General features: G+C 30.9%; 2 protein-coding genes across 2 annotated transcripts; both read left to right on the top strand.

Moving 5' to 3' along the window:
* Nucleotides 1-6,003: 6,003 nt before the first annotated feature.
* On the top strand, nt 6,004-9,775 carry LOC120085367 (glutamate receptor 2.8-like). The gene is made up of 5 exons (XM_039041314.2): nt 6,004-6,465; nt 6,629-7,875; nt 8,132-8,444; nt 8,545-8,942; nt 9,071-9,775. Exons 1-5 carry the CDS (start codon nt 6,135-6,137, stop codon nt 9,464-9,466), a joined length of 2,685 nt encoding a protein of 894 aa, XP_038897242.2. The 5' UTR covers nt 6,004-6,134; the 3' UTR covers nt 9,467-9,775.
* A 3,572-nt stretch (nt 9,776-13,347) lies between these two features.
* Nucleotides 13,348-18,402, top strand: LOC120086153 (glutamate receptor 2.8-like). Its single transcript, XM_039042629.2, has 5 exons — nt 13,348-14,570; nt 14,756-15,993; nt 16,947-17,259; nt 17,372-17,769; nt 17,881-18,402. The coding sequence occupies exons 1-5, from the start codon at nt 14,303-14,305 to the stop codon at nt 18,286-18,288; spliced, it is 2,625 nt and encodes an 874-aa protein (XP_038898557.2). The 5' UTR covers nt 13,348-14,302; the 3' UTR covers nt 18,289-18,402.
* The last annotated feature ends 2,831 nt before the right edge of the window (nt 18,403-21,233 follow it).

The raw sequence follows: 21,233 nt of genomic DNA, 5'->3' as shown, positions 1-21,233 counted from the left end.
AGACACTCAACTTTCATGATGTGAATTCAACCATTGAACCATTGCATGTACCTAAAGAACCAATTACAAGAAACAAGGCAAAGAAGATTCAAGAGGCATTCACACTACATCTTCAAAAACTAGCAAATTCACAAGAACCGACAAATAATTTTGAGACCAAAGTTTTATATAATGTTAGTTCAATGAGTCAAGAAGAGAATGATATGAAGATGGTACAGGAAAATCCTATAGTTTGGAAGATGACACGGTGATACAAAAAAATGTGCAGATTTTTGTGAAGAAAATGTTGTCAAGTGTGCACTGCATGAGGAAATGTGATGTCAAACCTTGTCAAACACGCACATCTACTTTGCCGCCTTCTAGAGAAGATATTTAAGGCAATTTGAAGATTTTCTACCTTTCTAGTTTTGCATTTTGACTTATAATTTAGTATGCAATTAAGTTTCAAGTTTCTAGGTGTTATTTTCTACAATTTGCAATTAATTGTATTTGAATGACTTTTGACTTTCTTGGTCTATCCACAACTATTTGGCCTATAAAATGGTTTGTAATGCTCTTCAAAAGTTGTTTATCCAACCCTTTGGTGTTGTCTTTTTCTTTCAAATCTTGTTTTAGATTTGATGTTTAAATCAATTCATTGGATTAGTCTTGATCAAACTAAGTCTGGAGTGAGTTGTCTTAGGATCTAAGAGTGACCATCATAGATTCTAAGTTCGATCTAAGTTAGCTTTCTTTATGAGTGTTTGCAAAGATCCTAAAAGGATCTCTAGCTTTGCATCCAATAAGCATTGCGGGTGCTTATCACTTCATCCATTTACTGCATACCTTTTAGGTTATTACTTGAACATGACTCACCTGTATAGCAACTACATACTATTCAAGTAACATCATATAACCTTGGATCTTAGTTTATTGGATTGAATTAATGTTATCTAAATATCAAATAAAATACCTCCGATTTTATTAGATACATAATTGTGTTAACAAAGCTACAAACCACGAGATACATTAGATTTAGGACATCAATCCCAACAAGGCCATCGTTTGACATTAGAAGGCGCCACTTCTCCCAACCCCAAAAACCAAATTTCTGGCATCGGGAGAAGATATTTCTCCTCACGCCACCATATGAGTGTCAGGAGAAGTCACTTTTTCCTATGTTAGAAATTTGGTTTTTGGGGTCGGGAAAAGTGGTCTAGGCGTCAGGAGAAAGCCTCTCTAATTTTTTGTCACAAAATTTTCTATTCTCGACAAAGTAACTTTTTTTTGTCAGGATAAGGTTTTCCTGATGAGGCTATCCCGACGACCTTGTTGACGGTGAAAAAGGCATCAGAAAAACTTTTTCCGACGTTTTTTGACTTTTTCCAACGATTTTTGTTATTGAGAAAGGGCAGAATTTTAAAAGTTATAACAATTTCAGGTAGAGCCTTAGTCCAAAGTAAGAAACAAATCATCACAATAAATATTAAAGAAAAGAACATCCTTCTAATAGAGTTGACCTTTCATACCTAATTTGTCCCAAAACTCAACGTTTTAAAAACTCATCTCCAAAGTCTTTATCCCGTAGAAGATGTCATATTTTTGACATTTCTCCATTGAAGTGACACATATGTGGAAGACCAAACAAAGTTTAAGTCTTTATACTTTCATCTTTTATATACATACATATATATATATAATATCTTAACGAAAAGCTTTGATTTGGTTCCAAGAAGTACAAGGAAATTGCATACCAATTACCTAGAGTGTAATATATATATATATACATATATGTTAATAATAAACTCACGTAGATTTACCACATTTTTCTATTGCAAAATTCATGTTTGTCTATAAGAATATTATTATTATAACAATATGTTAAAGTTGGTAGTTACCTAACTTAATAGATAAAAAATTAATTACCATTTCAAAAATCAATGACCCAAGTCTTTACTGTGCAAATGTAAAAAAGGCTACATAAAGAAATTTTGGAAGGGTTAAATGTGATTTTACAAAAATCTTAATCGGCTTTTTTTTTTTTTTTTTTTATGTGATTGGTATAACAGATCGTTTGTAAATTTATTATAACCATTTTTAAAATACACATTCATTTTACAAAATTTTTAAAATTAGGTTCTCCAAGCTTTTTTATTATGATAGTAACAGATGCCACTTTTTTGGTAACTTTTCCAATTTTAAGTTTTCAGTTTTGCCTGTTGATGCCAAATTTTAGAGAGGAAAACACACCTGACCTTCAAGTGACACATAAAAAATTTGTAATTTGAGAAAAAAAGGACCAACAAAAATAAAGAAAAATGACTTCAATTCCAAAGTCAGAGATCAAAATTGTAGAATAGAGAAGAGTTTAGTAAGTTTTAGTTATAAATCTCATATTAATTTCTAGTTTTAGTTAACTTAACCTTTTAAATAAATTAACTTGCTTATTATTTTTATTATATTTAACGTTATTAGTGACATTTGTTGCTTATTTTATGTCATTTATGGATTTTTTTACAATATAATGAAAATATTGATTTACTATTTACTTTGATGTCAAACTCATAAAAATATTGAAATATTGATGCAAATGTTGCCACATGGACGAAAAATAAATTCTATGAGTACACTAATAGTTAAGATTTGAATCTTTGATCTAAAAAAAGAAATAGTAGCAACCTCACCCTATACTATCATTAAGCATTATAGGTATTTTCACTCCATATTTGAATTATGATTTAAAAAAGAGCTTATTTTCAAATAGAGAAAAATGAACCAACTTATTTACAAATATAACAAAATGTTATTGTCTATTGAAACAGTGATAAATATCTATCAATATCTATTTTACTATATTTGAAAATATTTCCAATAGTTTTATCATTTATAACAATTACTCTTAAAAAGATTTTGGTTATTATCTTCATGAAAGCAACAATTTGATCCACAAGTTTTATTTGAAAAGACTTTGCATTTTCAATTTTGTATCAATTTAACCTTTAAATTTTAATAATTAATAATTTAGTTCTTATATTCGAACTTTATAACAATTTAATCCTTATCGTGAAACATCTCATCAAAATTAAGTGTAAAGTTTTGTTACATAACGACTTAGTCATTATAACTTATAAATAAATTTGATTTTGGATCAATTTATTAATCTACATGTGCAAGAAATTACATTAAATTCTAATAATTTTTTACCATAGGACTAAATCCTTATAAATTATAAAGTAGCAAAATTAAATTATTATAAAATTTAAAATACATGAACTAAATCATTACCGGATTAAGTTATTATTTCTATGAAGTTTTAAAAACATCTTTTAGCCTTGGATTAGGTTGTTATACTTTTTTTTATTTTCAGAGATGCCACTTAATCATAGTCAATTTTCTTTTTAAATTTAAAATTTGTGGAGGTAGAGATTCAAGGTTATTATAGTTTTTTCTTTTGACATGCCTCCTAGTCATGGTCAATTTTCTTTTTAAATTAAAATTTTGTGGAAGTAGATATTCAGATGACAAGTATATAATACTTAACTAGTTTAAATCTACTTAAATTGAAAAGTTATCTAGTATGTTAACTTTGACCCAAAGTAATAATGGCTTTGAATTAGCTTAAGGGTTTAAATGTCAATGTGAAGAGAAATATTTTCAATTTTATTGAAATGTCAATAAAGAGATCGATATTTAAAATAAATTAAAGTTCAAATATGTAATATTTTGTGGATATGTTACATTATATTTGTAAGTTTTTGTATGATACAATGTAAATGTTGCGTCAACAAGAGCACATCATAAATGATATAAAACTTGTATTATCAACTTTGAGATTAGAGATTTGATATTCCTATTTAATATTTGGTAAAAAAAAAATGTAAATATTGATAGAAATTTGGTAAAGAAGGTCTAAACAAAAAAGGACCAACTTTTTAGAAAACTAAGGGTATGTTGGGGCCTCACAATCACTAGGCTTTTCAAATTATATCCGGTCTTGTTTCCACTTTTCCAGTCCATTTCTACGTGAACCGATATGGGTTTTGCCTTCTCTTTTTTTTTTTTTGAAAATAGGGAAGTTCTGTCTATAATTCCATTGAATTCGGAATATGGTAAAGTGGCTCCTGCACTACAACTTTGTTAACTACCTCTCGGAATTTGATTGATTTATTTATTCCTTTTTTACGTCAGAGAAAAAAGAACGAATGGATCTTGTAGGATATTCTCCAAAAGGAATATTTTAGCCACTTTTTACTACGGTAAGTACTATTTTGTATTCTCCAATTAGCTACAATCAATACTATTTCAAAACCTCTGTTTGCTATAGTATTTACTATTTGCTACAATTTTTATTTTTACGATTTTACATTCATCATTTTTTTATGTTTTGCTATAGTGTTTACTATTTCCTTTTCAAACTAAAATAGTTTACACTTCAAACACATACTATTGTAACCCAAACTAAAATAATCTATATCCAAACATAAACTATTATACTCGAACTATAATAACCAACTCTTTGTCCCGAACATTCCCTAAATTTTTTGACCTTCTACTTGAGTCATCACATGATGAAATTACCGGAACAATCCTTAGAAGTAAGTGTGGTGGCTCTCATCGTTGGATTCTCGCTATACACTCTTGCTCATCTCAACCCATTCTTGCTATTGCTCTCGATTACTTATACTTTTTCTCACTCTCGCTCTCATTATTTGTTTTTTTTTTATTTTAGCTCCATTATAGAGAGAGTTAAAGATGAAAAAAAAAAAAGAAAAAAGAAATGAAATGTTATATGTTGTCCAAATTAAATGTATAGAGAATTAGAATTGAAAACAATTAACGAGAGTGAAAGCAGAAGCAAATGCAAATGTGAAGTTAGTGGGAATGAGTATCGAGATGAACGAAAGTGAGGAGCGAAAAGAAACATCAAAGGGTACCACAAGTGCTTTCTAGGGTTGTTACGTTCTTGTGATAATATGAGTAGAAGCTTAAAAAAAATAATTAAAAAAATATTTAAAAAATAAAAACTTATTTTTCTAAAATTGTCTTGTTTAAACTCGGATCCTCATCCGTATAAAGTCCAGTATTTATTGATTCATGTCAAAGTTTAAAGGGACGGAAATGTCAATGGAAATTTAATACCTTGACAATCAAGGAAGGAACTATTCAACTGGAGGGAAATTCCCTAGAGGTTTTACTCCCAACTTTCCGGGAATCCAAACAAGAATCTTGGAAAATTCCTAAGCATTTTCAAGAAATTTTGAAGACGGCCGGCTTCAGAGCTTTCACTACAGCCGTAAGTCATTTCTGGCCGTTTGTGCAGGTTTGAATAGTGACAATATTCAAAAACATCCCTCTCACTTTGCCCTAAATACTCCTCTTCTAATTAATTATTTAACTTTTTTTAAAAAAAATTTCTTTTACCTAATTTCAACTTTGAATGTTTTATTTTATTTAAATTCCTGTTCAAAACATTAATGACAAAGAACAAAATGGAAATGTTTAGAGATGAGAGGTTTTGAACCTATCTTCTTCCATATTGTTCTAATTTGTTCATTGGGTTGTTTAAGCATATTGGAATGGACATGGGTTGTTCAAATAGGAAATGGGTGTCTCTGATATATGTTTGTTTTTGTAAAGAATTTGGTAATTTCTCTTTATTAATTACAACAGAATGAGATGATCAATGTCTGTCCATGGTGGTTGGAATTTAGAGTTAGTGGTCAAGTTTTAACTCCATTAATTTAGGTTGAGTCAATACTCTAAGAAGCAAGTGGTTCATGTCAATTGTCACACAAGTGAAATTTCATTTGATAATAATGGCTTTTAAAATTAAGCCTATTTTCTTTCAATTTTGTACAATTATTTGCATCTTTCTTAAGTAAAAAAGTGTTGAATTCTTAGCCAAATTTTAAAAACAAAAATAAATTTTTAAAAATTTCTTCTTTTTTTTTCAAAACTTGGCTTTGTTTTTTAAAATATTGGTAAAAAGTAGATAACGAAACAAGTAATTTAGACGTGGAAGAGGTTGAGGTATTTATATGCTTAATTTTCAAAAACTAAAATGGTTATCAATCAGGACCTTGGTGATTTGAATACAAAAGAAGAGGGAGAAAAGAAATGTCATATCTTAGTCAACAAGAAAAATATAAAGAAAAATGGTTTCTTGTGCAAATATAATCGGGAAAGCAAACCCCTTGGTTTTGCCTCTTTCTGAAAAAATGGGAAAGTCTCCCTTTCTGTTTTCTTTCTTTTTGTTTGCTCTGATAGTTTCTGGGAAGCATGAAACTAAAAGAACTATGAGCTCAAGAATGGTTAATGGTGGAAGAGGTAAAATAGGGGCCATTGTAGACAAAAGTTCTAGGATTGGCAAGGAAGAGAGTTTAGCTATGCTGATGGCTATAGAGGATTTTAACAAAATCAATGATCAAAATTTCAGTTTTGTGATCAGAGACTTCAAGAGTGATCCTAATCAGGCAGCTCTTGCAGGTAAGAGTATCTGTTTCTTTTAATTGTATTGAATGCATTCCTATTTATATCAGATGAAGAGTTTTGAAGTAGAATGCTAGTTTTAAAGTAAACCAGTTTCTTTTTATGCATTCAACATAGTATATGTTTTAAACACAACATAAGTAAACCATTGACTTTGCAGCTGAAGATCTGATCAGTATGCAACAAGTTCAGGTTCTTATAGGGCCACAAACCTGGGAAGCAGTTTCTGTAGTTGCCAAGGTCGGAAGTGAGTATCAGATTCCGGTTTTATCGTTGGCTAATGACATGCCAAAGTGGGCAACTGAGAGATTGGATTTTTTGGTCCAAGCTTCTTCCTCCCAGTTTAATCAAATGAGGGCCATAGCTGCTATTATTGGTTCATGGGATTGGCGACTGGTTAATGTTATATATGAAGATGGAGATTTCTCGACAACCAACATATTTCCTTACCTTGAGCATGCTCTTAAAGATGTCGGAGCTGAAATAAGTGAATTTGTGAGTCTCCCTCACTTTGATTCTAATTTATTGTCCAATGAACTAAAGAGGCTAAGAAGAGGGCCAAGTAGAGTTTTTGTAGTTCATATGTCTTTCAAGTTTGGATTGCATCTATTTCAAACTGCAAAAGAGATGGGAATGATGGAAAAAGACTATGTTTGGATCACTACTGGTTCTTTCACAAGCCTTGCACATTCTTTCGATGTTTCTGTTCACTCTTTACTTCAAGGAGTTATTGGAGTTAAGAGTTACTTCCCGGAAAGCGATCCTCTGTTTCATAATTTTTATCATCGGTTCCGTAGCAGGTTTAGATTAGAGCATTCTGATGAGTACAACCACGAGCCTAGTATTTTCGCGGTACAGGCTTATGATGCTGTGAAAACAGCAGCTATGGCAATGAGTAGAACCCAAGGAAAAGGTCATGATCGCTTGTTGGAATTCATCAAGCTCGCTGATTTTCAAGGACTGGGTGGAAAGATTCAGTTTAAAGAAAGAAAATTACCCCCAGCCAGTACTTTTCAAATCATCAATGTGATGGGGAGGAGTTATAGGGACCTAGGCTTCTGGTCTGATGAATTAGGCTTTGCACGGGAGTTAGGAGAAAATGCGTCTACTAGCTTGTCAATGAAGGATCTTGGCCAAGTGTTTTGGCCAGGTGGATATAGGGAAACTCCAAGGGGATGGGCTATACCAACTGATGCGAGGCCGTTGAGAATTGGTGTGCCAACTAGTCCCATGTTCAAGCAGTATGTAAATGTGGAAGGAAATCAGATAGGAAACAATTTATCCTTCAATGGACTTGCAATTGATCTGTTTGAAGCAACCTTAAACAATTTGTGCATTCCTCTGCCGCACGAGTTCTATGCGTACAATGGAACGTATGATGATTTAGTGAAGCAGATCTATTTGAAGGTAAGGAAAAAAATTTCTCATATTATTCATAATATGACTATGACTACAGAAACACCCTTCCTTTTTATGCTTACATTTAAGAGCTTCCTTTCAAATCATTCATAACTTAATAGAATGTACTGTAATCTCATCTAATCAAAACTTTGTCTGAAGATACTTCTGTTTCAGTTGAGTAATCAAAGCTAACACTGAAATCTCATGGAAGGATGCTTCTCCTTCTAACTATCTTTTCATGTTCTGCCTGTTGTTGATGAAGGAATTTGATGCAGCAGTAGGTGACATAGCAATAGTATCAACGCGTTACGAACATGCCGAATTTACACATCCTTATTCTGAAGCAGGACTTGTGATGATTGTTCCTACCATAAATAATAGAAGTAATAGAGCATTGTTGTTCACAAAGCCCTTTACTTTGACCATGTGGATTGTAATTTCTGTGGTAAACATCTACAATGGATTTGTTGTTTGGTTTATAGAACGAAATCACAGTCCTGAACCTGAAGGTTCGATGTTTAGTCAAGCTGGAACCTTGGTTTGTTCATCCTTCACCACTCTCTTCTCCTTGAATGGTAACCAAAACTGTTGGTGAATTATTGTTTTGCTATTTTTCCATTTGAAAGAACACAACAGATAATTTAACGTCATATTGATTGATTTGCTTGGTTAAAGGTAATAGGCTGCACAGTAACTTGTCACGGATGACCATGGTGGCTTGGTTATTTGTGGCACTTGTGATAACTCAGACATACACAGCCAATCTTACCAGCATGCTCACTATTCAAAAGCTTGAACCGACTATATTGAACATCGAGACTCTCCGAAGAATGAATGCATTTGTGGGATGTGGCAAAGGATCCTTTGTCAAAGGATATTTGGAGACAGTTTTACACTTCCCTACAGAAACCATAAAATACTACTCCACACCTGATGGTTTAGCTGATGCTTTCAGAAACCAAGAGATAGCAGCTACATTTCTTGAAGTTCCTTTTGCAAAATTGTTCCTTGCAAGATTTTGCAAAGAGTTCATGATTTCTGGGCCAACCTACAAAGTTGGAGGATTTGGATTTGTAAGATCTTCTTCTCGATACGTTTGCTTTGCATCACATTTAACTTTCTGCATTCTACGACCTTCCAATTGTCCTTGAGTTCTAACTTCTTGCATTCTAAAGATCTATTTGGAAAAATGTTTTTGCAGGCATTTCCAAGAGGCTCTCTGTTGTTACCACATGTGAACCAAGCATTGCTCAAAGTATCTGAAACAGGAAAGTACAGAGAGTTGGAGGACAGCATGATTGCTAGTGAGAAATGTGAGGACGGGGAAGGAAAAGATGGAAGTTCAAGCCTCAGCCCCAACAGCTTCTTTTTACTATTTGTATTGAGTGCAGGAGTATCAACAATAGCACTCACATTATATGTCTGTAATGCTACTCATAACTCGAATCTTCAACAAAACACTATTTGGAGATTAATGATAGCTGTAATGAGAAACTGGGGGAATCATAGAAGACGGTTATCTCCACGCGTAAGTGAAGAGCCTCATACCATCCCAAATAACTTCCCATATGCCTCAAACATGCGAAGTCTAGCTTAGAAAACTGTAGATAGGATCAGGTTGGTGTGACTTTTCAAGTGCATAAGAACACTTTTTTAACATTTGAAAAACTGTTTTCCAGCACTAGACAAGTCATTCCAAATAAATCTTAATTTTTCATGTCATTGGCATTTGAGAACGAAAAAGAAAGTGCTTTATAGTAATTCTATGTATTCATAGTTTTAGAGTAACTAGATCGAAAATTAGGAGAAAGATTGAATAACGAGGAAGCTCTAGTGGGAAGCGTATACAATAACATGGTTTTTTCAAAGGTGTTATAAACAAGTAGAAAATTAACTGTTTGATTCATGAAATGCACCTTTTAGATTCAAATGCTCACTCTTTATGCTTTACCCAAAGTTAATTAAGGTATAAAGTTGAAATAAATGTTACAAAATGGGTTAAAAAGTATTTGACTAGAAGAAGGAAGGGTTAGTCTGAGCATAATGAGCTTTGTTTTACCACATAAGGGCCCAAGTGGATGGTTGTTTGGGACAACCCCAACACATTATACATGGGGCTATGGGCCAACCACCCGTGAATGCCTTTGATTATTGCGAGGGAAAATCGTATTTTAAATTTTTTTTAAAAAAAAGTTTTATTCGGCTAGTTTGATAATATTCCTGTTTCCTATTTCCATTTCTTTTTATTTTGTTGTTTTTTTATTTATTAAATTTATATTTATATATTATTTTAACTTTTAAATTTTAAATTTTTTTAGTACACTTTATAACATGTTAGAATTTTTCAATATATAAAGTTTATTTCTTGTAAATTAATTTAATCTCATTTTAATATTTTTACAACCATGACATTCTCAATGTCATAACAATGTAATTAAGTTAGAATTTCAGTCAACATCACTTAAGGCAAATAAATCGATTGACAAATGACATTGTGAATCAAATTTGGACAACATTTGAAAGATAGAAACAACTTTTATTATTGTTGTTAATTTCTTATTGAAACTTATTTGTATTAGATAATGTAAACTCTTAATAATTGTATTTTATATATTTTAAAGCATATTATATATTTTTTTATACTAAATTATATTTAAACTATAAATTAAGGGAAAAAGTAAGCAAGAAAGAAAAAAAATCATACCAGAAATGAAAAACAATAAATAGTTATCAAACAAGTTTTTATTTATTTATTTATTTTTCAAGAAACAAGAAGAGTTATTATTAAAAACATTCTTGTTTTTAGTTATTAAAAAATTGGAAACAAAAAATTCAAAAACGAAAATATTATCGAACGAGATCTTATAAACTAAAATAATTTTATTTATTGGAGAAGGCACAACGAACTTGTCACCCAAAGACTGACTCAAGTTCGGTTTAGGTTTGATCCAAATTCGGTCTATTGTCTAAGTTTGACTAATCCAATCCATTCATTTATTAGATTGGATATTAATATCTTTTTGTAAAGAGAACTAGCCTATAGCTGGTTTGTTAGGAGTAACTTTTCGATTGGTTACTGGTTAGTTATATATATATATATATGTATATATAATTATTTATACATGTATAAATTTAGTGGTTGAATTAGTTGAATTTGAATATTGGATAAAAATTGCAACACTATCTATCTAAGTTTATGATCTAAGTTGATGAAATTGAAAGTTGAAAGCCTTGAGTTTATTTTCCAAAAAATTAAAATGATTTTAATTTAAAAAATTAAATAGTTTAGGTCCCGTTTGGTAATCATTTTGTTTTGTAAAATTAAACCTATAAACACTACTTTCACCTCTAAATTTCTTCTTTTGTTATCTACTTTTTACCAATGGTATAAAAAATCTAGCCAAATTTTGATAACTAAAAATGTAGCTTTCAAAAAGTTGTTTTTTTGTTTTTGGAATTTGGCTAAGAATTCAACTATTGTACATAATAAAGATGTAAGAAATATGGATGATATATGCTTAATTTTCAAAAACAAAAACCTAAAACTAAATGGTTAGCAAACATGACCTTAGTTTTTTATTTTTTATTTTTGATTAAAAACTTAATTCTCTTACTTAAGAAAGATGAACACCACGACAAGAAATTGAGAGAAAAAATTGAGAGAAAATATGCTTAATTTTCAAAAACTAAAAACAAAAAATCAAGCCTCATTTGGTAGCAATTTTGTTTTTTTTTGTTAGGTTTTTTAAAATTAAGTATAAAAAATACCTTCACCTCTAAATTTCTATATTGCGTAGTCTACTTTCTATCAATATTTATAAAACCAAATCAAGTTTCGAATACTAAACAAAAAGTAATGTTGAAAACTTATTTTTGGTTTTAGATTTTGACTAAGAATTTAAATGTTTTATTATTATTATTATTATTATTGAGAAAGTAAAAATTATGGAAAAGAATTCGAGATAAAACAAGCCTATTTCAAAAACAAATTATTAAAAACAATGAATGTTTTTAAATATAGAAAAATAAACTAAAATATTTATAAAATATGACAAAATTTTAAAACTATCAAAATGGATAGACTTCAATCAATGTCTAACAGTAATATTGACAGACACGGACAGAATACAACCAAAACAAATATGCCAAATGATTACCATTTTCAAATGTATTTATTGTATGTTAGAAATGGTGTTGTCGTTGTGAATTTGCACCAATACGCCAACATGTGGAATTTCCCCCTTTACTATTCAAGTTTATTTATTTTTTTCTTATTTTTTTGTATTTGTCAAGATTATTTCTAGTCAACTAGAGTTTGTATGATTATTATACCATAAACTGTGTCACATGTCAAGTTTGTATACTTAGTCACATGTCAAAATGTTATGACTTGACTAAATCTTGTGATTAAATTATACATTTGATTTTTAATTTTGTCTTTTTTTTTCTGATTTAAATAGTACAATTCCTTTCTTTATTTACTCTAGTAATATTTTGATTCTTATATTGTTTTAAAATATATTTTAAGAGGTAAAGATTTGATTTCTATAAGTTTAAAAGATAATGATTAATCTCTTAGTCTTAAGTTTGAAAGGTCTATTTTGATCTCTTTTTTTTTGAAAAAAATATATTTTTAATCATCTAAGGTTAAAAACTAATTATTTTTTTCTCTAAACCTCTTTGGTGGACAATCTAAATTCTATTTTTGAAAATTGATTTTAGATTCTATGAAACCAACATTGTAAATTCTAAAAATAATATTTTTATATTTTTAATATATTTGGATTTTGAATTTTAAAATTCAAAATGCAAAATTATATTTAAAAAAAAATAGAAATGAGTTGTTTTCAAATGTAGGAAAATGAACTAACCTATAATAGAATCTAAAAAGAGTTTTGATAGACACACATAGTAGTCTGTATCTATCACAGATATACTGTGATATTTTACTATTGTTTGTAAATATTTTTAGTAGTTTTTGTCATTTAAAATAATTTTTCTTTAAAAATATAGTATTACAGATTATAAACTCCATTTATTTTTTAAAATTAAAACATATCTTATGTAATTTAATATAAATTATAGAATATTACAAAATAATAATCATACAAAAGAATTTAACTAAATAAGGTTGATAAATTAATTAATCCTCATTTATATTAAACATAAAATTAGTAGATAACTATAAGTCTACAACCAATTCTACGATTTATAAATATAATATTAAACACATCTAATACAATTGTTCAAGAGATAACAAATTTTAATTTTTTATTTAGAAAAATAGAAAAACAATTTTTATTTTATAAAAATGACAAAATAAAATTTAAAAAATAGATTCGAAATTACAATTTATTGCCAAACAGATATCTAATACAACTTTATTTTTATTAAATCTCTTATTTTAATTGATTCTCAAATTTAAATCCTGACCGTTGAAACGACATGAAATTGTCGGTTCTTGACGACCGATTCAAATGGCAAGAATGTGAGAAAATTCCTGTATGGTTGCCTTCATTTTCTCAGGGAGGGAAAATTCGAACAAAAACCCCAGCAGCAAAATGCTTCACGAAATTAGGGAAAATTCGAGATTCGGTCCCTTTTGCCGTCTTCCTTCCGCATATTTGAATTTACACAACCACCTTCACTCATGACTTACAAAGGGAAGTCTTCTTGTTTGAATTATATTCATCTTCCAACATTTTTCTCATGCATTTCGAAAACCCAACACATTTTTGTATTGATCTGAGGTTGGATTGCAAATTTGGTAATCTGGGTTTGATTCATGTTAACTGCAATGCTTTAATGGCGAACAAAAATAGAGTTAGTAAAGTATGTTTAAGGACAAGAACAGTAAAAGTTGTTTCAAGAAGAAATTGTTAGGGTTTATAAACCTATTTGCTACCATATTTTCTTCCATGTTCATTGAGTTGTGTAAGGATGTTGGAATGGCATGGATTTATTGTACAAATAGGAAATGGGTTGTCTCTGATTTGTGTCTGTGTTCTTGGAGAATTGGAAATTCTGAAATACTTTTGAGATTTGTCATGGCTCATGGATGAAAACTAAAAAGGGCACATATGTTTACAGTCTGAATATTTGTAATAATAGTCCCTAAACTGCTATGAGATAATCAATGTCTTCCTTGGTGGTTGGAATTGGAAATGGAACTTATAAAGTTGGTTGTCAAGATTTCTTGATCATTCTTGTAGACAGAGTCAAAGCTCTTGAGGCTAAAATTGAATAAGATTAGTGCCGCCTGCTTGAATTCTTGGAATTTTGTGGACAATTGGATTCTAAGAGTGAATAAAGAAATGACTTTTTCTAGTTGGAAAGAGAAGGATGAAGAGATGGTAGGGGTTTCTTGCCAAACTATATATATTGGAAGGGAGAGAGCAAAGCCTTTGGCTTTTGACTGTCATTCTCATAAGAAATGGGAAACCTTCCCTTTCTGTTTTCTTTCTTCTTGTTTGCTCTCATAGTTTCTAGAAAGCATGGAACTGAAAGGAATGCAAGTGCAACACTGGTTAATGGTGGAAAGTGCAGAATTGGGGCCATTGTAGATCTGAGTTCCAGGATTGGTAAGGAAGAGATTTTAGCTATGCACATGGCTATAGAGGAATTTAACTCCTTGAGCAATCAAAATTTCAGTCTTATCATTAGAGACTCCAGAAGTGATCCCAATCTGGCAGCTCTTGCAGGTGAAACTTCTCTTTATCTGGAAATTTTAACTAAATGCATTTGTGTTCATATCAGTTGAACTGTTTTGAAGTAGAAAGCAATCCTGGTTTTTTCATTTACTCCTACTTTAATTAAGCCAGCTACTTTCTATCATTAAATAGAGTTTATAACCCAAACACAATCTAACGAACTATTGAATTTGCAGCTAAAGATCTCATCAGTGTACAACAAGTTCATGCTTTAATAGGGCCACAAACCTGGGAAATGGCATCCGTAGTTGCTGAGGTTGGAAATGAGAATCAGATTCCGGTACTAGCATTAGCTAATGAAATACCAAAGTGGGCAACCGAGAAGTTCAAATTTTTGGTCCAGGCTTCTCCTTCACAGTTAAATCAAATGAGGGCTATAGTTGGTATTATCAGTTCATGGGATTGGCATCTAGTCAATGTTATATATGAAGATAGAGATTTCTCAACCACTGGAGTTTTTCCTTATCTTGTACATGCCCTCAAAGATGTAGGAGCTGAAGTTAGTGATTTTGTTGGTCTCTCACAGTTTGATTCTAATTTATTTTCTAAAGAACTGGAGAAGCTAAGAAGAGGGTCATGCAGAATTTTTGTAGTGCATATGTCTTTCAAGTTGGCAGTGCGTCTATTTGAGATAGCAAACAAGATGGGAATGATGGGAAAGGACTATGTATGGATCACTACTGATTCTTTCACAAGCCTTGCACATTCTTTCAATGTTTCTATCAACCATGTACTACAAGGAGTTGTTGGAGTCAAGAGCTACTTCCCAGAAAGTAATCCTCCATATCATGAATTTTATCTTCGGTTTTGTCAGAGGTTTAGATCAAAGCATCTTGAGGAGGACAACAACGAGCCTGGTATTTTTGCAATACAGGCATATGATGCTGTAACAACAGCGGCTATGGCAATGAGTGAAATCCAAGAAAAGGGTAATCACTTGTTAGATAAGATAAAGCTCACTGACTTTCAAGGACTCGGTGGAAAAATTCAGTTTAAGGACAGAAAATTATACCCAGCTGATACTTATCAGATCATCAATGTGGTGGGGAGGAGTTATAGGGAACTAGGCTTCTGGTCTGATAAATTAGGCTTCTCAAGAGAGTTGAGGGAAAATTCGTCTTCGAGCTCATCGATGAAGGATCTCGGCGAAGTGTTTTGGCCAGGTGGATCTTCGATAACTCCAAGGGGATGGGTTGTACCAACAGATGCCAATTCATTGAGAATTGGGGTGCCATCTAGTTCCATGTTCAAACAGTATGTACATGTGGTCGAAGATCCTATGGGAAACAATTTAACCTTCAAAGGACTTGCAATCGATCTGTTTAAAGAAATCTTAAACTACCTTCCACTGCCACATGACTTCTATCATTTCAACGGAACTTATGATGATTTAGTGCAAGCAATCTACTTGAAGGTAAGGAAAAAAATATTCGTATAATTCTTGAATAATTGGCTACAAGAACTACTCACCTTAATTATGAACTGTCTTCTCATCTAATCTTAGACGTCATTTGAAATCTATTTGAAGGAATTTGTTGGGATAATTAGTAGAATATTATAATGGTTATTAGTTAGGGTATATAGTAAATAATTAGTAAGTTGGTTAGGTAATTTACTATAAATAGAAGGGGAAGGGTTGGAGAAAGGTGTGAAGAATTTAGTGGGATTTCCTAATTTGGAAATTTGGGAGAGACTAGCCCTCTCGAAAGGTTAAGGGTTACCTTGTTACTTTCCTTATGAGATTATAGCATATTTCAATACATTTTCATATACTTCCATATTTAATTATTCTTGAACCAATACTTGTGTTCTTGAGTATTTCCTTGTTAGGTGGTATCCTAACAAATTTGTTAGGTATCCAAATCTGCAAACAGTAAAATACTCAACAAGACAATTTCCAAGAAACAGAGCAAGGCACTAGAATGAATTATTTATGTACTTCAGGGGAAATTACAGCGGAAATCAGCAATAAGAAGTGAACAAAGCAACACTTTCAAGAGGGCTGAAAATCTTCTCCCAAATTCCCAATTAGGAAATTCCACCAAAATTCTCCCCACCCTCTAGCCCTCCTCTATTTATAACCAAAGAACCTAACAAACTTAATGTCTAATTACTAGAATGCCCTTACTACTAATTATACTAATTATCCCTAAACCTTCTTTACTAGGAGTCTTACAGAACTGTCTTCTCATCTAATCAAGACGTCATTTGATGTTACTTCTGTTTGTTTAGTCATCAAAGCTGGCAATGAATTATCATGGAAAAATGCTTCTTCCCACACATTTTATAAGCCTTATACAAATTCTTGTTTAGTTTTTGTTCTTTTAATGATCTTTTTTTGTTCTTTTGTTTTTTTTGCCTATAAAGAAATATGATGCAGCAATAGGCGACATAGCAATGACGACAAAACGTGTAGAACATGCAGAATTTACACATCCCTACTCGGAAGCAGGACTGGTGATGATAGTTCCTACCAAAAAAGACACAAGCAATAAAGCATTGTTGTTCACAAAACCCTTTACAGTGACCATGTGGATTCTAATTGCTGTGGTAACTGCCTACAATGGCTTTGTTGTGTGGTTCATAGAACGAAATCACTGTCCTGAACATGAAGGTTCAATGTTTGATCAAGCTGGAGCCATGCTTTGCTCATCCTTCACCACTCTCTTCACCTTGCACGGTAACCAACATAACCGATGCGTTTACTTGTCATTCTTTACTTAAGCATTTGGACAAAAAATAAAATAAAACAGATCAATAAACATAATTTTGGCTGATTTTATTGACAAAAGGTAATAGGCTGCACAGTAACTTATCGCGAATGGCTATGGTGGCTTGGCTATTTATGGCACTTGTGATAACTCAGACATACACAGCTAATCTTGCTAGCATGCTCACTATTCAAAAGTTTGAAGCGACGATATCGAATATTGAGACTCTCCAGAAAATAAATGCATCCGTGGGAGTAGGCAGAGGAACTTTTGTCAAGGGTTATTTGGAAGAAGTTCTCGACTTTCCTGCTGAAAGTGTAAAAAACTACACTACCCCGAACGATCTAGTTGACGCTCTCAGAAACCAGGAGATAGCAGCTGCATTTCTTGAAGTCCCTTTTGCGAAATTATTCCTTGCAAGATTTTGCAAGGAATTCATGATTTCTGGACCAACCTACGTTGTTGGAGGATTTGGATTTGTAAGATGTTGTTGCTGGCTATGTTTGCTTTGCATCTCATTTCAATCCTCTACATTTTATAAATCCCTTGAAAAAGATTAACTTTTTTTCTTGCTTCGCGATGTCTTGCAGGCATTTCCGAGGGGCTCTCCTCTATTACGAGATGTTAACAAAGCTCTGCTTAAGGTATTTGAAACTGGGGAGTATAGAAAGTTAGAGGACAGCATGCTTGCTAAAGAGAAATGTGAGGATAGAGATGCAAAAGATGAAAGTTCAAGCCTGAGCCCCAACAGCTTCTTTTTACTATTTGTATTGAGTGGAGGAGTATCAACAATAGCATTGACATTCTACACTATCAATGCTCATAAATCTTGTGTTCAACATAACGCTATTTGGAGATTAATGTTAGCTGTAACTAAGCGATGGAGAAATCACAGCAGGGGATTTTATCGACGAGTAAGCGACGTGCCAGAAACCGACCCGAAGAACTTCCCAGATGCTACAAACTTGCAAATTCAGGTCTTGAAAACTGTACGTTAATTTCCATTGTTCAGACATGGTAGCTTTAGTTGGAAGCATGAAATGTAGGATCGGTATGACAATCGTAAATAGGGTTTAAGTAAATTCATTAAAATTAATAATTTGTTTTTCTAATGTGAGTCCAATTAAATAAATTAACAAACTTTTCATTAATAAATTCATGCAAATAAATACAATGCTATTTAATATTTTTAAACACCCAATTTGATTTTAATAAAAATATTGGTATGAGATGTATAAAGATCAATTCAACCAATCTAAATTAACATTAAGCCATTAATTTAAGGAATAAATATTGTAATTAATTTCATGCAATAAAATATAACAATAAATTAATTGCATAATTAAAGTATGAGAGATAGAGAAATTAACACTAGAAATTTTATAGTGGTTTGACAAAATCGGTCCATGTCCACTTCTCAAGCTTCTTTTGAGTACTTCACTAGAAGAGTCGAACCAATGTTCACAACTTTTTTTTCTGGGAACAAGAGCAACTCTTACAAAATGTTTGTAAAAATAAAGAGCACACTTGACAAATTCTCTACAAGAGTGGATTTACAAATTGTAGCACTCAACAAATGAATCTTTACAATATAAAATATCTCTCTCAAGAAGAAGATGAAAAGCAGAAAATTGAAACTCAAAGAGAGTAACAATGGAGGCTTTGAGTTTGGAGGATTGAAAAATAATATAAACTAATTGTTATAATTTTGGAGAAGATGAAGAATTTAAATAGAAGAAAAATTGTTGAAAACCACATTTAATTTAGACTATTGGATGTTGGTAAAAGAAAGTCGAATGACGGAGATTTAAATTCAACTAACCACATTAGATATAAAACAAAAAATAATATAATAATATATATCTTTTTAAATAAGTTTTTAAAAACCCAATCAAAAGCAATTCCCACCATGTGTCCAAAACTAGATGTTAGACACAAATATAAAATAATATAAAATTTATTTTTTAAAATTATTTTTTATTTAACAAAATTTTTTTTTTTTTTTTTACAAAATCAATTTCTTTTAATTCTCTTTCCTTTCAATAAAAACTAAAATCCACCGTTAAAGTCTCATGTGTCACTCACCCTAGAGCTTCATGTCGTCATCCATTCGAGATTTTTTCATTAAGTTTGTTTCGGTTATATCTTCTTCGTTTGAACTTCAATTTGAGTGATTCAAATTTCATTGGAATCATTGTTTCGAGCACTACGCAATAGATACTTCAAAACACTCAAATTGTTAATGAATAAAAGAAGAATTATTAATTAATTTGAGAATAAATGCCAAAAAGCCAACAATCTCCCATTTTTTATGATGACAAACAAGTCAAGAAAAATAAAATCCAAAGAAGTGTGTGATATACAATATGAATTTGAAGTCAACACACATACATAATTTTAATTTACTTGAACACAAAGAATATATTCAATAATAATATGTTTTCATTTTCCTTATTACCTCTCTCCCTTTTGGAATCAATCAAAAAAGACAATTAAGAAAACATAACATAAAAACATAAAAGTTTCTCCTAAAATCATGAACACATACTTTGTAAATCTTTTCCTATTGACATGCTTCTTAAAAATAAGTAACAACATTGTAAATTCAAGAGACATCATAAAGAATCAACCAAGCTCAAACTAATTCTATTTTGACCAATTTCACAAATTTCTCCCCCTTTTGAAAATCAAGTAACCACTTCCCCTTGATAAGGGAATAAGGGACAGAAAGATATTTAACACATAATTGAACTTGAGGGTAAAAATATTAAATAAATTTTCAAAACATAATTTTACAATAATATGCATAAGAGGGGCACACATCAATAAAATATATGGGAATCAATTTCATTCATATATAAAATATATAATTCCTCTTCAAATCAAGCAATCTCCTTCTAATGAGAAAAATCAATAAACACCAATGAGATAAAATCATTCAAATAAATCAAACAATTGAGATACCAAATATTATAACATAAACACCAATTGTTGTGAAACAAATGATACCAAATAATAGCAAAGTCATATTAGCAAATCAATATAAGCCATGGAAGCAATACAAATGAATTTGTAGTAATTTTGAACAATATGCTATCGGGATTCAAGAATTTAGCAATTTTGTGAATAGTCCTCCTATGGAAAAGAATTTGACATTTCTTTTTAACATAGGACAAACATCAACTCAAAATGATTTTCATTCAACGATATAAATCATAGAATATGCATAACTTCATGCTCAAAAGACATTAAATAAAAACTCTAATCACTTTCATCCAGAGGATAATCAACATATATTAAGCATCAAAATAAAGATATTTTTTTGCAAAACTCAACATCCTTTTCCTCAATATTTTTCAAGAAAAACATAAGGATAGAGCAAATATCTATTTGACCAAAAAGCCAAATAATAAACAATATAGATAAATGGCAAATAGATAGATATTCAATTATTTCTCATGGACATTGAATTCTATATACAATATAATTCAAGCAAATAAATTTAAACTTTCTAAAACCATTCAAGAGATAAATTCCATAAAGATACCAATAGCATAATTATCTCAAGAGTTACAAAAAAAAAAATGTTATCAAATATGCAATTTTCTTTGTTAGATTCAAGAAAGCTTTTTAGTTGCTTTAATTTGAATTAATTCCCCAATTTGAAGTCTAAAGAACCATTTACTTTTTAAACCACACCTACAAAGAAAGCTCAACCAAAAAGTTTAGGTACCCATTTCTTAGGTCCTTCATTGCTAGTGAGCAAATACTTTGGAATCCATTTTAAATTAGTTCCAACATTATTATTATTCATTTTTGGCAAATAACAAGTATTAAATTTGTGTCTAACTTTACCACATGAATAACAAGTAACATTAGGTAAGAATTTCTTTTTAACTAATTGATTTTTCACAATCTTTTTCTCAAAGAAATTCTTGCTTGG

This window comes from Benincasa hispida, chromosome 9 (genome assembly GCF_027475165.1).
Source record: "Benincasa hispida cultivar pf3 chromosome 9, pf3_genome.v1.1, whole genome shotgun sequence".
Taxonomy (NCBI): domain Eukaryota; kingdom Viridiplantae; phylum Streptophyta; class Magnoliopsida; order Cucurbitales; family Cucurbitaceae; genus Benincasa; species Benincasa hispida.
The sequence above is the reverse complement of the archived record's forward strand: the minus strand, read 5'-3'. Positions and strand labels throughout refer to the sequence as shown.